The sequence below is a fragment of the Mus caroli genome, unplaced genomic scaffold, assembly GCF_978045245.1.
Source record: "Mus caroli unplaced genomic scaffold, Mus_caroli_1 scaffold_15, whole genome shotgun sequence".
NCBI classification, from domain to species: Eukaryota; Metazoa; Chordata; class Mammalia; order Rodentia; family Muridae; genus Mus; species Mus caroli.
Window position 1 is genome coordinate 101,301,505 of NW_028227270.1, and position 22,168 is coordinate 101,323,672.

Below are 22,168 nucleotides of genomic sequence, written 5' to 3' on the forward strand. Positions count from 1 at the left end.
CCCATCTATTCCTGTATCTTCCTTGTATTAATTTCTTTTCTGCCATCACCCTGCGGAAATTGTTAGGATTTTAGATGTTATGTACAATTGTTATAAATGTTCTTTTTGTTTAGCTATTAGTAGTACAATGTTGCTGTAAACACACATTAGCCTGCTTTGCCTTGTCCATGGTACACTTCATAGTTTAAAAATTAATTCAGTGCTTTCTTTTCGACCCAACACACACACACACACACACACACAAACACACACACACACACACACACACACGAAAGAGAGAGAGAGATTATAATATGCATTGTATAGTGAAATTATAATACAATTATTTACAAAACAGAAAACTCCGTGATAACTATAGGATATAATTAGTGACTCCTGCTTTTATTCCAGTATCTCTGTTTGGTATCTTAAAGAGTCCGTTGTACTGATATTGTTTCTCCTGTTTGGTTGGGTTTCCTTTCTATGTATTTTCTTTTAGTAATAATACAATAAGGTATTGCAGAGCTTTTGTGGATCCCACCAGCAGATCAATAAGACAAGGGGACTTTTATGGTTTGACATTTTAGGCCTTTCACTGGGGCAGACACTCAGCTAGCTTATCTAGAATTATCTTAGCTTTTCCACCATGTGGCTAGCTCTCTACCTCTCTGATCTCCTCTGGTCTCCATTCCCTTCTGGATCTGCTTTCAATTTCTTGTGTCTTCTTGCCTCGCCCATGCCACTCTCTCTGCCCCCTACTTCCTGCCCAAGCTCTTGCCAGTCAGCTCCTTATTGCAACTATTCAGAAATGAAATCACCTCTGCTACATCTCTAGACTGCCTTAGGAACGTGAGGAAGGACAATTACTTACCAAACAGAAAACCTGGTGATGGACCATAGACACAAGACCAAAATCCTGCCAGCACTGCACTCTGTGTCAGTACAAGTTGAGTCATACATACAGTATATTATAGTTAATATAACCTTAAATTTCTATCAATATGTAAAAATCAACCTGAATGTAAAATATTTGAGACTTACTGCTTTCTAGTCTGAAAGTAATTACAATAGCCCACCCTTGTTTTTCCTATCAAGAGGATACAATAATCAACCTTCATATCCCCACTTCTTGTTCTTTCATCCATCTAGATAGGAGACAAAGGATAGAGGGGAGACAGACAAGGAGAGAAAGAAATCCCTGAATCTAATCTCCTTTACTTTGTTTGTCCCTGACCAAGACTAATAACAACTTGTAACCAACTCCCCCTAAGTAACAACTATCCACAGCCCATTGTACAACCAAACACACCCCAGTCCACCACTCAAGAATGGGTACATCATGGCTCTTAAACTGATTCTTGCTGTCTTGGATGGAAAGGTATCTTTCAAGGATCCTAAGAAAACTGGGACACTGACCAAGTCCTGGGAAAGCTGGCTATTTCACACAATGTCTAGGCTCTGTGAGATCATCTTGGACTAGGAAAATGCAGGGCTTAGGTGAAGTCCTGGCTGAAGCAGTCTATGAGGGGGGACCACCTGGAGCTAGCCACTTTGAAGGTGTCCTGGATGCAATTTTCAAGGAAACAGCAATTGAGGCAATCTGTAAAGCTGGACCACCCGGACTACTTGTTTCGTCTTCATTGGTGTCTGATCTGTGTCTTCAGTGAACACACAAAGTTTTAAGATTAATATTGTAAGGATGTTTTTATATTAACACATGTAGGGAATGTGCGGTGTGCACAGATCAGCTAGTGATGATTTTCTGCTCTGTGTCAGAGAGGGTGAAAGGCATCTGTCAAGCTCTATAAGTCTACGAGGTCTGAATAACCAAGCTGGAATGTACATCTCTATCCATGCCATGTGACAGGAGGCCATGCAATAATAGTCCATGAGGAGCGGGAAACCAGAACAGATTTGTTGGCTGCTCCCGAAGCATTCACATCTCCGCTGGCCTCTGTTCCCATGTAAGGGGAACAGCATTTGTGTCACTGTTCTGTTGTTCTTCTTGGTCTCTTCTTCCACATCATCAGCCAAGATTTTCAGGATTTCTTCCATGGTCAAATCTAATCTTAATTAACTCTGAAGGAATTCATATCTTTTTGCTTCCTGTCAAAATAAAACGTCCTCCTCCTCAACGCATCCTGACTTCTGTTCTGAGACAAACACATCCTTAAAGCCTCAAGGATGATTTAATTCATCAATGACTTTTCTGTAAACCTAGTTCATATCCCAGATGATTAATAAAATCTCTTGGTATTTTTCAAGAACAATTTGTAATAACCAGCAGGGTAAAGTTTTCTGTACGTTGTCAAACAATTTTTGAAGGTATCTGCATCTGAATGGGCCAGTAAGATATCACCCATATAGTGATAATTTATAGAGTAAGAAAACTGTTTAAAAATTGTTTCTAAGAGCTGTTGTATAAAATATTAGCAACAGATGGGACTGTTTAACATTCCTGAAGACCTTACATTGGTATCTCTTAGTTTATTTTTCATGATTAAATATGGCACAGTGAAAGCAAATCTTTACCTTATTTCTTAATGGATATTGAGAAAAAGCAATGTTTAAATGAATCACTATAATAGGTCATAGGTAACAAAGAATTAAGGGGACTCCAGGTGGTAAGAAACCCGTAGGCCAAATTGCTTTATTGGTTCCTCTGAGATCTATCAGCATCCTTAATTTTCCAGGTTTCTTTTCAATGACAAATATAAGAAAACTCCAAAGGCTGGTAGACTCTTCTATATGTTGAGCCTCTAGCTTCTCTTCAGCCAGATATTCTAGAGCCTGTAACATTTAAGGAATATACCCACACAAGCTTGTTAGATAACCATTTTAATGGTAAACTAGTTGGTACTCTGTCAGCAGTGGCCTTCCATATAAATTTGGAGAGCCACCTTCTGCAGTGGACAGTCTGGATGGTCCGTAATGGTGTTGATAACATTATTCAAACCCTCATCAAGATCACCTCCTACTGGATGACTTATCCGTGAAGTTGGAGGACAGCTAATCTGTGTTTCCCGCTGCTGCAATAGATGCTCCTCTGAACATCCATGGCTATGTCTACCACATATGGCCTCCACCTTCCTATCTGACCTTCTGGTCTTATACATTTAATCCATGTTAGACCTTTGTTTTTCCTGAGTCAATGTCTCAATCAATAGGAGCTGTGTAGATACCTTTTGAGAGTTGGGTTCCAAGAAACGTGTGGAATTATTATTATATCTGTTTTAGTGTTCACTAGACCTTCAATCTCAATTTCATCGAATTGTAATTTCAACTTTGGTCTCTGGTAATTTATAGTAATTTGCCAATATACCAGTTTTCTGGAATCTTTGGAATTTCTTGATCTGTCTGTCGGAACTGCGCTATCTCTCTTAAATGCTGCTTGTCTTGTCAGGCATTGTCTTTTCTAGTTGCTTTCTAGCACAGTCTCTCCTTGGCCAACATGGAATTAATTAGTGGCTCATGTTATTTTTTGTCAGGGCCTGAACAAAATCCCTTAGGAAGTTTTCCAACAATAAAGAGTTGCCTTGTATACCTCTAGAAGGAAGTCTACTCCTTCCATATCTTTTACATATCCCAGGAAGCTTTCTCCCTGAATTTGCATTATAGAAATTGTATCTTTAAGAAGTGTTTGTCTATAGTCCTTTAGCAAACAATCTGGTCTCCCATAGCCAAAGCACTGGACACCCTGAGCTCTCATACCCTTTACCTGTCCAATCATAACTGAATTGTAAGTATTGGATCCAACATGTACAGTAATTTTAACCCATTCATAAGTAGGTGAAAATCTGTCCCTTTAGGGTATAATTTTCAGCTTTTTTGCACTCAGAGCTAGAATTCTCAAAAGCTAAAAATTCCAGTAAAGTTTCTGTAGTATTTGGATATTGTATTGCTCTACTTACAGATGAATTTAATCTTTGTAAAAAATCAGTAAAAGGTTCATCTGAACCTTGGAATATCTTTGTAAATGATGCATATTATTTTCCCTATTTTTCAACTGTATCCCAAACACTTAAAGCTACTATATGACATTGCTCCAAGTGACATCATTAAACATACTCTGCACTCTTAATTCAGCATATTGACCTTCACCTAGCACCTGATCCTTGACAATATAAATGCCTCTAGTCCAATTACATTTCTCAGTAGCTAAAGCCTCTTCTTTCCACCATGTTAGTCATTGTAGTTGAGGGCTAGCTTTTAGATTGCTGACATTAAATCTGGCTGATCTTTTGGAATTACATGGCTTGCGTGGCCCAATTATTAAGTATCTGCATCACATATGGAGAATGCATGCCATAGGCCATTGTTGATTCGTTAAATCTTTTAGATATAGCACTATCATGGGCTTCTACCTAAATTCTTCATAACCTTGTGGCTTTATCTCATCTGGAGCTATTTTCTTACTGTAACTAGAAAAATCATTGTAGGCTTCCTACTGGGTCTAGAATGCTATCTGCAGTCGTGCCACAAGGTGGCAGTGTAGGCTGTAGATTGGATTTTTCTGACCTATGAGACCAGCTGATTCTATAATTTTTGTTCTATTGCCTTTAATCTAGCATTCCATCTCTTAGTCTTTTCCTCGTCCGAGTCGGCTTTATTTCCACCTTAGAGAGGATATAGAAAACTATAACTATTATTGAACAAATTATAATCATTTCCAGGCTGAGAGTCAAAACAAAATTATATGAGGTCCAAAGTGCCTTAGTGTTTTCCATATTTTTGACACAAAAATACTTTCTTCTTTAATCTCTGCAGCTCTCTCCTTTCTTTAGAGACTTCACCTTATTATTTAATTAACTATTTTCTTGGACTGTTTATAGTTCGTTTCTTTCCTTTCTTCAGAATCAAAACGATTCTACCTGCTTTTTCTCTTGCTTCTTTTCTTTCTTTCTTTCTTTCTTTCTTTCTTTCTTTCTTTCTTTCTTTCTTTCTTTTTGCTTCTTTTAAACTTAGTATTTGTTTCCATATCTAAGTTTCTCTAAGTACTCTCTCCTCTGCTAACTGCACTTTGTGCACACATTACCAGTTCAGAGGTCTGCTAGCATTTGCCGGAGTCGCTCTGAGTTTCAGGAAGGTGCTCCTTGCTTATGCTATCTAGATCTGGTTTCAGGTCCCCCCTGGCCACCTTTGGATCTGGAAAGCAGCAGCCAACTCTTCTGCAGGCAGCATACTGAGACATGCCGGGAGACAGAGACTGTGGTGTCCGACTGTGGTGTCTGACACCTCAGAACCCGACTGCAGCTAGCTTGCTGGCAGCTGTGGGCAAAGTTGCTTCCCAGTCAGTGTGAGGTCTCTAGGAAACCATCCAACAATTGCTCCTGTATCTGGGGACTCTCCTTTGTCTCCCATGTCTGGAACTTTTGGCCTAATGCCTCAATCAAGTGCCTAAACTTGGATTTATGCCATACTTTGGTATGCCAAATATTGTGGGATGTTCATGGATCCCACCTTGGTTCAATATGACACAGAGACTTTTATATAAATTAAAGTTTTAGGCCTTTCACTGGGGCTGACTCTCAGCTAGTTCATCTAAACTTATATTAATTTTCTGCCATGTGGCTAGCTTTTTACCTTTCTGCTCCACTTTGTTCTCTCTTTCCTTCTGTGTTTGTTGCAAATTTCTCATGTCTGCTTGCCTGCCATGCATCACTCTCCTCTGCCCTGAAGTCTCACAAGTCTTCCTGCCCAAGCTACTTTGCCATTAACTCTTGTAATATTACAACCAATGAGCAGCAAGACAACCTCTAATACATCTCTGAATTGGCTTAGGCAGGTGAGGAAGGATGAATAGAAAACCTGGCCATGGGCCATAGAAATAACAATATCAAAATCCTACCCGCACTAAGCTCTCTGTCAGTACAGAATTAACAGTAGAAAACACAGAGACAAGCCTTCATACGAAGTAAAGAAAGGTGATGCCAACAATCTTTCCCCTGGTTTCTTGGCAGGTTTGTCATCAGTGCAGAGCAACACTGCTGAATTTTATGTTGACTTTTCACACTATGTCTTCGATGATGTTTGTCAGCTCTTAATTTTCTGGTAGAGTACACAAGGTTGTTTAAGGTCACAGGGTCATGCTATTTACATGGCTTCCTCCCTATTTGTATCCCTTCTGTTTCTTTCACGTGTCTTCTTTTTGTAAGATTTCTAGCCGTAGATGTCAAGCACCACAGAGGAGATGTAATGGATATCCTTGTATCATTGCAGAGCTTAGAGGTGATGTTTTTACTCTTTCTGTGGCCGGCATACTGTTGGCTGTAGGCTCATCCTTATGCTTGGGTGTGCTCCTTCGATCTTTAGTTTCTTCAGGGCTTTTCTTACTAAAGGATTTTCCACTTTGTCTAAACTTTCTCTGCTCTGATTGAAGTGATCATGTGTAGTTTGTCTTCTATTTATGTGCTAAATTGCACTTCTAGATTTGGGTCCATAAAATAAAACTTGTATCCTCCAGGGAAATCAACTTGATCATGATGCATGTTTTCATAAAATACTTTTGAATTCTTTTTGAAGACTTTGAGCATTTTTTGTTTATGTTCACTGGGGAAATTGATATATAGGCTTGTTTCAGTGTGGTGTCCTTATCCTGCTTTGATATCAGAGTGATGCGGGCTTCAGGAGTTATTTATTAATAACTCCTTCCTTTTCTATTTTATGGAATAGTTTGAGGAACATTAATATTTGCTCTTCTTTAAAGGTTTGGCAGAATTTAACAGTGGATTCATCTGGATGTGAACTTCTATTTTTGAGAGGTTTGTGTATTCCTGCTTCAACCTTACTGACTTATAGATCCATCTAAGTTGTTTGTGTCTTCTTGATTGAAGTTTTGCATGTAATACATACTGTCTTAGTTAGAATTTCCATTGCTGTGAAGTGACACCATGACCAAGGCAACTCTTATAAGTAAAACATTTCATTGGGGCTGGCTCACAGGTTTAGAGGGTCAGTCATTATCATCAAGGCAGGAAGCATGGGGCTGGAGGAGCAACGAGGCGGAGGTTTGCCAAGCCCTCCCCCACAGTGACACACTTCCTCCCAAAGGCCACATCTCCTAATACTGCCACTCCCTGGGCCAAGCATATTCAAACCACCACACATACAGAGAAGGTTAATAATTTCTTCTAGATTTCCCCCTTTTTGAAACACAAATTTTCAAAGTTCTTACTTATCCTTTTCTGTATTAAATTGCCCCATCACCATCTCTTATTTACTAATTTACGTCTTCTTTCTCTTAATTATTTAAAAAAGATATTTTTCCATCTTATTTTATCGAAGAACTGAATCTTTGATTGATTCTATGTATTGTTGTTTTAGTCTTTAATTTAATACCTAACCTGAGCCTTATTATTTCTTACTAACATTAAGATTATGCTTGAGGTGCAACTATGAGTTATTTTCTTGAGAATTCTCAGATACTTTTTTTCTTCCTGCATCAGGTACTTGTCATGCACAAATGCATAGCTACAAAATTTCCTCCTACACCTGCCCTAGCTATATCCCAAAGGAGTTGGTACATTTTGCTTTCATCATTAGTTTCCAGAGACTTTTAAATTCCCTGTTAGGTTCTTTCAGTGACTCACTAGCATTCAAGGGTGTCTTGTTTAATCTCAATGAAATTATGTAGTTTTTATGTTATGGGTTTTTATTTTAATGGGACCATAATCAGATAAAATACAGAGAGCTTCATTTTTAATGTTTGATAAGTCTTGATTTATAGCCTAGGATGTGTTCTATTTAGATACAATTCCCTGTACTGCTGAAAATAATGTGTTTTGTATCTTCAAATGGAAAATTCTTTATCTGTCTGTTACATATATGTTTACTTTGAGGTTACATTGTTGATTTTCAGTTTGGATGAGGAATCTGAAATTGAGAGTGGGGTGCTGAAGTTACTATCGTACCTTTGAACTCCATTAGTGTGTGTTCCATAATATTTGTGGCTGAGCATTTGATACACACACACACACACACACACACAAACACACACACACACACACACATATATTTAAGAAATCTATTCCGACTAATTTTGGTTTGGCATATACCTTATCAGATATCTAGATTGCTATGTCAAGTTGTTTTCAGTTTCTGTTTGCTTGGTAGATCATTTCTCATCATTTGAGTCTTATTCTTTAGATGTCTTTACTGGTGAGGTGTATTTTCTGAAGACAACATAGTATGGAATCTATTGTTTCACTTGAGTTAGCCTTCAAAAACAGAAACATGGGAACAAAAGAAGCTAAAATAATTTTGAGCATAGTTAAGAAGTTATTTTAAATTTCTATCTTATGGATAATTCAGAAATTGTATATATACTTTAATATATTCATATAGATGAATATACATAGGGGTTTTGGAATTGTGCTTTTATTTTCCTCATTCTTTTACGTTAGCATTTCAAATTTTGAGGCAGTCCACTCTAATAAAAATGTTGTGAAATCTTTGAAATTTTAAAAATATGGATATCTAGGGAGTATCAAAGGATAGTATTTATGCATTTCTGAGCCACTTTAAACCATGTGGATTTTCTTGTGACCTTTACCTGAAAATATTAAAATCTAGGTAGTTCAGTGAGTTCTTATGAAAATAGCTCTAATTTTCTTTTACATGTTTTCTTTTGTCATGTTTGCTTCTGATCTGACCTGAATTGAAGATAACCAAAGAAGGATTTGTTATAGAAATACAGGAAAACATGATTCTTCCTGAAGAGGTAGTGAGGGAATTCTACAATCATATAGCAGACCAGGTAAGAAGCTTTTAAAAATACACTGTGTATATATTTACACACACACACACACACACACACACACACACACACACACACACATTGAACTACAATGATTGGAATAAGTTTATATTTCTATTATAAAGTAGAAAACTGGTAATTCTAGCCAGTTGAATAAATTTTAGTGTCTTGAAGATGGCCACAAATTGATGATGCCCAAGATGGTATCTCTGGGGACATCTTCAGTGGGAACAGTAACATCCTGCAAGATTTCAATGGTTTGTTTTGTTGAAGACTGGAAGTGATTAGCCAGTCTTCTCCTATCAATTTTCAACTTTAGCATATATGTATGTATGTTTACATATGGCTTTTGGAATTGTGCTTTTATTTTCCTTTCCGTATTTTAGCATTTCAAATTTTGAGTCAGTCTACTCTAATAAAAATATTGTGAAATCTTTGAAGTTTTAAAAGTACAGATATCGAGGGAATATGCATGTATGTGCATCTGGTATGCAGGGATTCTGTAATCTACTCTTTATCTGAATCATTTCTCTGAGGCTGTACTCCAGCAAGTTTTTTTTCCCTTGGAAGAACATGGTATAATGTTTCAAAAAACATTTTAAAGTGGGTGTGTGACTTGGAAATCAGGAGACCTATCTTCAAAAAAACACTCTTCAATATGATGGGCAGTAAATACATATTTGAATTTAAATTCAATTCAAACTAAATGACATTTAAAAATTAGAGTCTTATTTATAATATGCACATTTCAAGTCCTTAATAGCCATATCCAGGAATATTGTTAGGGAGTTCAGAGTATGTTACCCATAAAGAAAGTTCTACTAGTCAGCACTTTAAACTGATCTACTACTCTAGATATCCAAGTTTCCGTGTGTGTGTGTGTGTGTGTGTGTGTGTGTAAAATTTTGCCAATTGTGTCACCAATATGTGTGTACTTTTATGAATTGCCACCCTAGGCATGTTACCAGAAATTGATTTGTTTGCCAGATTTCTCTCAGTGTGTTCAAATAAACCAGACAAAGTCACCTGAAAGGGAGGAGAGTTGTATTTTGGTTCAGGATCTGAGACATTTCATTCCATAGTGGCCTGAGCCGTAACCTTGGTGTCCATGTTGAGACAGAACATCATATTCAGGAGATCATGGTTAACTAAAGCTGCTTACTTCCTGAAATGATAAAATAAAATAGTAGAGAGGGAATGTCAGGATCCTGATAACTGCTTCAAGGTAATACCCAGTGATTTTACAGCCTTCTGCCAAAGTGCTTCATTGCTTTCGGTAACAGTCATGGTGGTGACCAAGCCTTTAGTATATGGCTACTGGGAGACATTGGATCCAACTGTGACAATTACTGAATTAAAAACTTCGAGATTGCCTTCTGGTCCCCTGCAGCACCAGAGTTCCTGGCCTGGGGAGTCTCTGGACACCCACAAGGACCCACACAGGATCCCCCACGGGATCCTAAGACCTCTGGTGAGTAGATCACAGTGCCTGCTCCAATCAAATCATGCGGGACCTGAGACTGCATTAATTAAGGAAGCAGATAACCCGGTCTGATGAGGGGCACAAGTCCCTTCTGGTCCACTCCAGCACCGGGGTTCCTTGTGCGCAGAGTTTCTGGACAGCCCCAAGATTCTCACAGGACCCTCCATGGGATCTTAAGACCTCTGGTGAGTGGAACACAACTTCTGCCAGGAGGCAGGTTCGAACACCAGATATCTGGGCACCTTCCCTGCAAGAGGAGAGCTTGCCTGCAGAGAGTACTCTGACCACTGAAACTAAGGAGAGAGCTAGTCTCCCATGTCTGCTGATAGAGGCTAACATAATCACCTGAGGAACAAGCTCAAACCAGAGACAATTATAACAACTAGCTCCAGAGATAACCAGATGGCGAAAGGCAAATGTAAGAATCCTACTAACAGAAATCAAGACCACTCACCATCATCAGAATGCAGCACTCCCACCCCACCTAGTCCTGGGCACCCCAACACAACCGAAAAGCTAGAACGGATTTAAAAGCATATCTCATGATGATGGTAGAGGACATCAAGAAGGACTTTAATAACTCACTTAAAGAAATACAGGAGAACACTGCTAAAGAGTTACAAGTCCTTAAAGAAAAACAGGGAAAAAACAACCAAACAGGTAGAAGTCCTTAAAGAAAAACAGGAAAACACATCCAAACAGGTGATGGAAATGAACAAAACCATACTAGACCTAAAAAGGGAAGTAGACACAATAAAGAAAACCCAAAGTGTGGCAACGCTGGAGATAGAAACCCTAGAAAAGAAATCTGGAACCATAGAAGCGAGCATCAGCAACAGAATACAAGAGGTGGAAGAGAGAATCTCAGGTCCAGAAGATTCCATAGAGAACATCGGCACAACAATCAAAGAAAATACAAAATGCAAAGGTATCCTAACTCAAAACATCCAGGAAATACAGGACACAATGAGAAGACCAAACCTACGGATAATAGGAGTTGATGAGAATGAAGATATTCAACTTAAAGGGCCAGCAAATATCTTCAACAAAATTATAGAAGAAAACTTCCCAAACCTAAAGAAAGAGATGCCCATGAACATACAAAAAGCCTACAGAACTCCAAATAGACTGGACCAGAAAAGAAATTCCTCCTGACACATAATAATCAGAACAACAAATGCACTAAATAAAGATAGAATATTAAAAGCAGTAAGGGAGAAAGATCAAGTAACATATAAAGGCAGGCCTATCAGAATTACACCAGACTTTTCACCAGAGACTATGAAAGCCAGAAGAGCCTGGACAGATGTTATACAGACACTAAGAGAACACAAATGCCAGCCCAGGCTACAATACCCGGCCAAACTCTCAATTACCATAGACAAAGCCAAATTCACACATTATCTTTCCATGAATCCAGCCCTTCAAAGGATAATAATAGAAAAAAAATCAATACAAGGAAGGAAATCACGCCCTAGAAAAAGCAAGAAAGTAATCCCTCAACAAACCAAAAAGAAGACAGCCACAAGAACAGAATGCCAACTCTAACAAGAAAAATAACAGGAAGCCACAATTACTTTTACTTACTATCTCTTAATATCAATGGACTCAATTCCTCAATAAAAAGACATAGACTAACAGACTGGCTACACAAACAGGACCCAACATTCTGCTGCTTACAGGAAACCCATCTCAGGGAAAAAGACAGACACTACCTCAGAGTGAAAGGCTGGAAAACAATTTTCCAAGCAAATGGTCTGAAGAAACAAGCTGGAGTAGCCATTCTAATATCGAATAAAATCGACTTCCAACCCAAAGTTATCAAAAAAGACAAGGAGAGGCACTTCATACTCATCAAAGGTAAAACCTTTCAAGAGGAACTCTCAATTCTGAATATCTATGCTCCAAATGCAAGGGCAGCCACATTCATTAAAGACACTTTAGTAAAGCTCAAAACACACATTGCACCTCACACAATAATAGTGGGAGACTTCAACACACCACTTTCATCAATGGACAGATCGTGGACACAGAAAGTAAACAGGGACACGGTGAAACTAACAGAAGTTATGAAACAAATGGACTTAACAAATATCTACAGAACATTTTATGCTAAAACAAAAGGATATACCTTCTTCTCAGCACCTCATGGAAACTTCTCCAAAATTGACCACATAATTGGTCACAAAACAGGCCTCAACAGATACAAAAATATTGAAATTGTCCCATGCATCCTATCAGACCACCATGGAATAGGCTGATCTTCAATAAAAACATAAATAATGGAAAGCCAACATTCACGTGGAAACTGAATAACACTCTTCTCAATGATACCTTGGTCAAGGAAGGAATAAAGAAAGAAATTAAAGACTTTTTAGAGTTTAATGAAAATGAAGCCACAACATACCCAAACCTATGGGACACAATGAAAGCATTTCTAAGAGGGAAACTCATAGCTCTGAGTGCCTCCAAAAAGAAACTGGAGAGAGCACACACTAGCAGCTTGACAACACATCTAAAAGCTCTAGAAAAAAAGGAAGAAAATTCACCCAAGAGGAGTAGACGGCAGGAAATAACCAAACTCAGGGGTGAAATCAACCAAGTGGAAACAAAAAGAACTATTCAAAGAATTAACCAAACGAGGAGTTGGTTCTTTGAGAAAATCAACAAGATAGATAAACCCTTAGCTAGACTCACTAGAGGGCACAGGGACAACATCCTAATTAACAAAATCAGAAATGAAAAGGGAGACATAACAACAGATTCTGAAGAAATCCAGAACACCATCAGATCCTTCTACAAAAGGCTATACTCCTGGAAGAAATGGACAAATTTCTAGACAGATACCAGGTACCAAAGTTATATCAGGATCAAGTTAATGACCTAAACAGTCCCATATCCCCCAAAGAAATAGAAGCAGTCATTAATAGTCTCCCAGCCAAAAAAAGCCCAGGACCAGATGGGTTTAGTGCAGAGTTCTACCAGACCTTCAAAGAAGATCTAATTCCAGTTCTGCACAAACTATTCCACAAAATAGAAGTAGAGGGAACTCTACCCAACTCATTCTATGAAGCCACAATTACTCTGATACCTAAACCACAGAAAGATCCAACAAAGATAGAGAACTTCAGACCAATTTCCCTTATGAATATAGATGCAAAAATCCTCAATAAAATTCTTGCTAACTGAATCCAAGAACACATTAAAGCAATCATCCATCCTCACCAAGTAGGTTTTATTCCAGGGATGCAGAGATGGTTTAATATATGGAAATCCATCAACTTAATCCAGTATATAAACAAACTCAAAGACAAAAACCACATGATCATCTCGTTAGAAGCGGAAAAAGCATTTGACAAGATCCAACACTCATTCATGATAAAAGTCTTGGAAAGATCAGGAATTCAAGGCCCATACCTAAACATGAAAAAAGCAATCTATAGCAAACCAGTAGCCAACATCAAAGTAAATGTTGAGAAGCTTGAAGCAATCCCACTAAAATCAGGGACTAGACAAGGCTGCCCACTCTCTCCATATCTATTCAACATTGTACTTGAAGTCCTAGCCCGAGCAATTAGACAACAAAAGGAGATCAAGGGGATACAAATTGGAAAAGGTGAAGTCAAAATATCACTTTTTGCAGTTGATATGATAGTATATATAAGTGACCCTAAAAATTCCACCAGAGAACTCCTAAACCTGATAAACAGCTTCGATGAAGTAGCTGGATATAAAATTAACTCAAACAAGTCAATGGCCTTTCTCTACACAAAGAATAAACAGCCTTAGAAAGAAATTAGGGAAACAACATCCTTCTCAATAGTCACAAATAATATAAAATATCTTGGGGTGACTCTAACTAAGGAAGTAAAAGATCTGTATGATAAAAACTTCAAGTCTCTGAAGAAAGAAATTAAAGAAAATCTCAGAAGATGGAAAGATCTCCCATGTTCATGGATTGGCAGGATCAATATTGTAAAAATGGCTATCTTACCAAAAGCAATCTACAGGTTCAATGCAATCCCCATCAAAATTCCAACGCAATTCTTCAATGAATTAGAAAGAGCAATCTGCAAATTCATCTGGAATAACAAAAAACCTAGGATAGCAAAAACTCTTCTCAAGGATAAAAGAACCTCTGGTGGAATCACCATGCCTGACCTAAAGCTTTACTACAGAGCAATTGTGATAAAAAACTGCATGGTACTGGTATAGTGACAGACAAATAGACCAATGGAATAGAATTGAAGACCCAGAATTGAAACCACACACCTATGATCACTTGATCTTCGACAAGGGAGCTAAAACCATCCAGTGGAAGAAAGACAGTATTTTCAACAAATGGTGCTGGCACAACTGGTTGTTATCATGTAGAAGAATGAGAATCGATCCATTCCTATATCCTTGTACTAAGGTCAAATCTAAGTGGATCAAGGAACTTCACATAAAACCAGAGACACTGAAACTTATAGAGGAGAAAGTGGGGAAAAGCCTTGAAGATATGGGCACAGGGGGGAAATTCCTGAATAGAACAGCAATGGCTTGTGCTGTACGATAGAGAATTGACAAATGGGACCTCATGAAACTGCAAAGCTTCTGCAAGGCAAAACACACCGTCAATAAGATAAAAAGACCACCGACAGATTGGGAAAGGATCTTTACCTATCCTAAATCAGATAGGGGACTATATCCAATATATATAAAGAACTCAAGAGGGTGGACTCCAGAAAATAAAATAAGCCCATTAAAAATGGGACTCAGATCTGAACAAAGAATTCTCACCTGAGGAATACCGAATGGCTGAGAAGCACCTGAAAAAATGTTCAACATCCTTAATCATCAGGGAAATGCAAATCAAAACAACCCTGAGATTCCACTTCACTCTAGTCAGAATGGCTAAGATCAAAAATTCAGGTGACAGCAGATGCTGGCGAGGATGTGGAGAAAGAGGAACACTCCTCCATTGTTGGTGGGATTGCAAGCTTGTACAACCACTCTGGAAATCAGTCTGGCGGTTCCTCAGAAAATTGGACATAGTACTACTGGAGGATCCCGCAATACCTCTCCTGGGCATATATCCAGAAGATGTCCCAACCGGTAAGAAGGACACATGCTCCACTATGTTCATAGATAATAGCCAGAAGCTGGAAAGAACCCAGATGCCCCTCAACAGAGGAATGGATACAGAAAATGTGGTACATTTACACAATGGAGTACTACTCAGCTATTAAAAAAATGAATTTATGAAATTCCTAGGCAAATGGATGGACCTGGAGGGCATCATCCTGAGTGAGGTAACCCAATCACAAAGGAACTCGCACAATATGTACTCACTGATAAGTGGATATTAGCCCAGAAACTTAGGATACCCAAGATATAAGATACAATTTGCGAAACACATGAAACTCAAGGAGAATGAAGACCAAAGTGTAGACACTCTGCCCCTTCTTAGAATTGGGAACAAAACACCCATGGAAGGAGTTACAGAGACAAAGTTTGGAGCTGTGACGATAGGATGGACCATCTAGAGACTGCCATATCCAGGGATCCATCCCATAATCAGCTTCCAAACGCTGACACCATTGCATACACTAGCAAGATTTTGCTGAAAGGACCCAGATATAGCTGTCTCTTGTGAGACAATGCCGGGGCCTAGCAAACACAGAAGTGGATGCTCACAGTCCGCTATTGGATGGATCACAGGGCTCCCAATGGAGGAGCTAGAGAAAGTACCCAAGGAGCTAAAGGGATCTGCAACCCTATAGATGGAACAACATTATGAACTAACCAGTACCCCGGAGCTTTTGACTCTAGCTGCATATGTATCAAAAGATGGCCTAATCGGCCATCACTGGAAAGAGAGGCCCATTGGACTTGCAAACTTTATATGACCCAGTACAGGGGAACGCCAGGGCCAAAAAAAAAAAAAAAAAAAAAAAAATGGGAATGGGTGGGTAGGGAAGTGGGGGGGAGGGTATGGGGGACTTTTGTGATAGCATTGGAAATGTAATTGAGGAATATAGGTAATAAAAAAAAAGATAAATAAAAGTAGCATTCCTAAAAAAACAAAAACAAAAAAACCCTTCGGTATTGTGCATCAAAAAATCTCTCTGTCTCTGTTTCTGGCTCTCTCTGGCTCTCCTTTCTCTGTGTGTCATGTGTGTTTGTTCTTTGAGGATTTTGTACAGTATTTTTTAATCATTTCCTTCCTTTCTCCTAACTCCTTCCAGATTTGCCCCAGCTTCCCCACCCACCCAGTTTTGTGTCCCTTTTAAAAAGACAAATAAAATAAAAGAAAAAAAAAAAGAAAAAAAGCAAGAAGAAAAGAGATAAAGAAAAGGAAAAGAAAAGTCATTAAGTTTGATTGTGACACCAGGCATAAGACCTGCTGAAGCTGAAGCCAGACAAAGTTTGAGCATGGAGATGGGAGGAGGGCCCAAAGTCCCACCTTTAGCTAAGGAGCTATCAGCAGTAGTTGTGCTACACTTTATTTAAAATCATTTTCTCCTGGCTGTATATGTCTACTGTGCAAAAATGTCCGTGCAAGGAGAAGGTTTATAAGGACAGCATAACATGTGTTGATGACCACAAAAGGGAAGATTTCACTGTTTTTTGTTTGTTTGTTTGTTTTGGTCTTTCACAGCGGCTGCTGTTGAAATGCAATTGCATCAGGAGCCTGAGGGAGAGTTTCTCATTTTCTTTTGTAGCCTGACTTTGAAGAGTTTGTCTTTTCTATGACAAATGACCTCAGCTGTGTGCTCATTGTATCCCAAGAAGACTCGGAGGTTATTCAGGAAGAAACTCTCCCGCAGACTGATACAGAAGAAGAACCTGGCGTTTTGGAAGAGCCTCACGTTAGGTTTGCACCTGTGATGATAAAGAAGAAACGGGACAGGTAGCTAAGACAAGCCCTTTATCATCTAGAATGTGTTACTAAGTGATGGCGTATGATGCTCAGATGTCTCAAAACCTAATGTTTTTCTATAGGTACAAGTTTCCTTTTGGTCAACCTAGAATATTATATATTCAGAAAGTGGGGGGTTTCCTTGAATGTTTATGACAAGAAAATTAGAAAGGGCATAACTTCCTTGCTTAGTTTTCTAAGCCTGGCACCCAATCTGGCCTCATTCTCTCAGGCGTAGGGAGTATATCAGAGCCATGCATTGCCTCAGCCAGCCCTGTCCATTCTCCTACGCCAACCCCTCTCCTTTTGTCTACTAGGCTCTCTGTTTTGCTTCAGACATTTACTGGTATAAAATTGATGGTGACAAAATAAATCAATATTTTAGTCATCCATTTTTAAATATTTCAAAAGGAGCAAGCAGTTTTCAGAATGTTGGCTGTTGTACTGTTTGTGACTTTTACTCAGTTAAGGACTAAGAGCCAGAGTTTGATACAAAATTCTTTCAGGACACACCTGAAGGAGTTTGATGAGGAAGAAGTGACTTTGATATTTGAGCCTGAAGGCCTTGTGGCTGGGTTGGCTGCTGTTCCATGTCCCAGTGCTATTGCACTGTCTGACTGGGGTGCCCAAGAAATTTCCCCTTTTCATATAAACTGGGATTTTCTTGTGGTTTCTGGTTACTGCATATTTTTTTTTTTTTTTTTAGGTAGCAGATAACTTTTAGCTTTGTTTTGCTGTTGTATTGCTGGGCCCAGAATCAGGGTCTTCTGCATGCTACTTACGTGTTCCCACTCCTGTGCAAGGTTATGATGTTATTTAGTTTCAAGTTTTGAAGCAGGATAGAGCAAAACAAAAAGGAATTCAGTGGATGCCGAAGGGCTTTGGGAACAGTGGAAATTACATTCAGAGTGAAGTGTAGGCAGAAAGAAGCATTTTATTATGTTATTAAATTCTAAGTCATTCATTAACATAAAACTTCAGACATAGCTTCTTACACCTTTACCTCATAATAATCTTAGATTACACTTTGGGTTTTAACAGTTTGCAAGAGTATATGGACCGACAGCATATGTCTGATTACTGCGATATTGAGGATGATGCGGTTAAGGTCTCTAAGTTCATTGACATATTATTCCCTGATTTTAAAACTATGAAAAGCATGAATGTACAAACGACGCTAGCATTACTGCATCCAGACATCTGTGAGGAAGAGAAAGGTAGGAAGGGAAGAAGAGAATAAGAATTTGGAGGGTAGGATCTGAATATTGATTCATCACTTTCTCAATAATATAAGGAATCTTTAGATGAAGAATTCACAAAGCATTGTCTAAGCTGTGACTTTGATGGAGTCTATTTCAACACTGTCAATGCCTTAGAGGACACAAGGAGACTGGGCAACTATCGCATGTCTGCAGTGCCTTGGCACAGAGCTCTAGGAGAGTCAGATCACTAGTGTGGCTTGAATAAGATATGGTAGTGGGTCTATTTAATTTATAAAAATCAGAAGAAGATGGGAAAGCAAACATATTGGTATTTGCAATATATTTTTATATGGTTGTTTGTTTTTCAGTACTGGGAACAGTGCCCAGGGTCTCACTTGTAGGTAAGCACACTGACACTGAATTACAGCCCCATGCCCCATCCTTAAATGCTGGTCATTTAAAACCGCATCCCATCATCACACACCAGAGAAAATTCTCCAGAGTGAGAATGGAGGTTCTACATAGCATCATTCATTCATTAATTCACTCATTCATTCATTTATTGATCATGCATTTATTCAGCTGAAAACATCATTGCACTTGCATGGGAATTTTGACACAATATCACATATATCATTATAGAACACTGTACTGTAATGCTAGCTCGAAGTGTATTTGGGATAGGTAAATTTCTTTTGTGGGGTATAGGGTGGGTAGCTCATCACATGCTAGACTCCAAATGCTTATTCTTGCCCTCTAGCTATCAGGAAGATCCCTCCCAAACTAAACTATAACAACCTTCAATGTCTCTAGACATTGATTGCCAAATTCCCTGAACAGGACTACTGAGAATCATTGCTAGTGCATGTCATCTGCCTTGGGAGATATACAAACTCTCATTTTCCATCTGTGTGCCTTGATTTCTTTTGGTTTCTCTCCTCAGACAAGCTGGCATGGCCGTGTGATGCTGAGCTGATGCTGTACAGTAGTGACACACCATATCTTAAGCAAAAGGTTCAGTTTCTGTAACATTAGGTGCAAGGATAACTATTGATGTGTTTTTGCAGGTTAAGGAAATGTCCATGTATTTCATGGCTTAAGGCAAATTGATTTTGCTGTTAATGCTTATATTTATGTTTTATTTTGCACTGCTGGGGAGTAAGTCTGTCTTATTGTAAATTAGTGTTGTCACTTTGTAAACAATTTATTCTTTGTCTACAGCAATTACATATTTTTCTATATTTGATAATATGGCAGATTAATTTTTGAATAGTGTTTGTACTTTCTTTTATAATCATCTGTTTGGGGTGCCAAAATTTTTCTTAGCTTGTTATGCCTCTTTTTCTGTCTTCTATTACTTTAAATGAGAATTTAAAGATTTTTTTTCTTCTTTTAGCATATTGTGAGAAGCTAATTAATACTTCTGACCTCAAAGTTGGAGTGTGTATGGTAACAGGGTCTTTAAGAAAATTGTTCATGTTAAGTAAGATCATAAAGGTCAGTCTCCATGGGAACCACCGTCCTGACTCTCTACAGACAACACTGTTCTGATAGGATGCGATACGGTTAGTTGCTCCTCCCCACCCCACCCCACAGCACTGACCACAGGAGGTTAGACCACAAGTCCATAGGAAACGTATACAAATCCCTAAACCAAAAATGGAGACCTCGGAAACATCAAATGTTCTAGCATCTGTATCTTGCACTTCTTTAAGAGCTTCGAAACCTGTAAGAGAGCACATTTCTGCTGTTAAATCCATCCAATCACGGGCGTGCTCTCACAGAAACTCAAACTGACCAGTGTACATTTCAAATATTCTCTGACGAGCACATTCTAGTGACTACTCTAAAGTCTGAAGTCTCTATGTCCACTTCGAAATAATACTGTGCTCATTTTTTTTTTAATTTAAATTTATTTGTAATTTGTGTATATGAGAATTTTGCTGCCATGTCTGTTTGTGCACAACCTGTATGCCTGGTGCCAATGAAGTCCAGAAGAGGGCATCAGACCTTCTGGAGTTACAGACAATTATGACCCAGCATGCTGGGAATTGAACCCTGGTCCTATGTAAGAGCAGCAAAGGCCCTTACCTGCCAAGCCACTCTCAAGTCTTGAGATAATACTATACATTTGATGGGTAGTTCAAATATCAGGCATTTCCCAGTATGTTCAGCCTGCCACTTCCATCAGCAAATTCACATCTCCAGCCTAAGTGCACTATGCTAAATACTGACACTAAGTCAAGAACCTGAAAAGTAAAAGAGGGATCTTATGTATGTTGTTATTACACCATCACTTTACTCTCTCACACCCTCTCCTTCACAATGTAGATGTACTTACATTTCTAAGACATTGTTTTCCTTCATCCTGAAAGAATTCTTCAAACATTCTCGCCAAGTCTGATCTACTGATGAGACATGTCCTCTTTGTGTTGTCAGAGAATGTCTTTATTTGTTCTTTACTTTTGATGCCTTTTTAATTCCACCAGATTCAGGATTCTAGGTAGGAGTATGATTTTAAGAACTTTAGTCTTTCCTTTCTTGCTGGCACAGTGTCCCAGGGAACAATGGTGTCGGTCTTATCCTATTCCTTTGGTAAGTTATTTTGGACCTTTCCTTGAGATTTTCTTGTTATATTTGTTTTTCTACAGTTTGAAGACAGTATGCACAGGTGTAAATATTTTGAAATTTATCATGTTCTGTTTTCTCCAGCTTGCAATAATTAATTGAATAATTTTCAGCTATTATAATTTTCTCCCCCAGGCCCCCAGTTCTTTCTTTTTTTCCTGATACTGCCATTATGGGTTTGTTTCACTTTATAACTATTCAAGAGTTCTTGTACATTATCTTCAGTTTCCTCATTTTTCTCATGTTTCAGTTTGGGGAGTTTTTATTAACGCATCATCTATTCACTGATTCATCTTTGCTTGTGGCAAAAGTACTAATTCTGGTGATCCTTTGATACTTTCAAGTCGAGTGTGTGTGTGTGTGTGTGTAATCAGTTTACCTCATATGCCTATTCTTTTTCTCTTTATATTTCCCCACCTCCTTTCTCAATTACTTTCATTTTCTTTACTCTTAGTAAAAGCCAGACAAAATCACTAGTAGGAACTGAGGCAGTCAGGGCTTTAGTTGTGGTTTTGTTGATGTGGTCAGGCGCTGGGCTGTGTTTAATACTTGTTCATGAAACAGGTGCTTCAGCTTTTCTTTACTTTAGTTAGCTAGGTTTAGTTTAGTTAGGTTTCCCTAGAAACTCTTTAAATGAAGTTTATGTCTGTATTGCTCACCTGGAAGCAATTGCATGCAGTGCACTTCTATTGATGCTCTTCTGGAAGAAGAATCACTTAATTACCTTCCAATGAAAACTAACGTACAGAGACAAAGTTCAGAGCAGAGACGGAAGGAAGAGACTGCCCCACCTGGGGATCCATCCCATAAACAACCACCAAACCCAGACTCTATTGCAGATGCCAACAAGATTTTGCTGACAGGAGCCTGATATAGCTGTTTCCTGAGAGGCTCTGCCAGTGCCTGTCTAATACAGAAGTGGATGCTCACGGCAATCCATTGAACAGATCACACGGTCCCTAATGAAGGAGCTAGAGAAAGTACCCAAGGAGCTGAAGGGGTCTGCAACCCTATAGGAGGAACAACAATATGAACTAACCAGTACCCCCAGAGCTCCCCGGGACTAAACCAGCAATCAAAGAAAACACATGGTGGGATTCTTGTCTCTAGCTGCATATGTAGCAGAGGATGGGAGGAGAGCCCTTGGTCTTTCGAAGATTCTATGCTCCAGTGTGGGGGAATGCCAGGGCCAGGAAGCGAGAGTGGGTGGGTTGGGG

At 38.8% G+C, this 22,168-nt stretch overlaps 1 protein-coding gene across 2 annotated transcripts in view; it reads left to right on the forward strand.

Moving 5' to 3' along the window:
• Nme8 (NME/NM23 family member 8) overlaps positions 1-22,168 on the forward strand; it is a 70,451-nt gene that overhangs the window by 8,797 nt on the left and 39,486 nt on the right. For both annotated transcript variants that reach the window (XM_021180359.1, XM_085830806.1), the window contains exons 9-11: positions 8,642-8,734; positions 16,925-17,112; positions 18,163-18,338. In XM_021180359.1, coding sequence (XP_021036018.1) covers positions 8,642-8,734; positions 16,925-17,112; positions 18,163-18,338 — 457 coding nt within the window. The remainder of the gene's footprint in view (positions 1-8,641; positions 8,735-16,924; positions 17,113-18,162; positions 18,339-22,168) is intronic.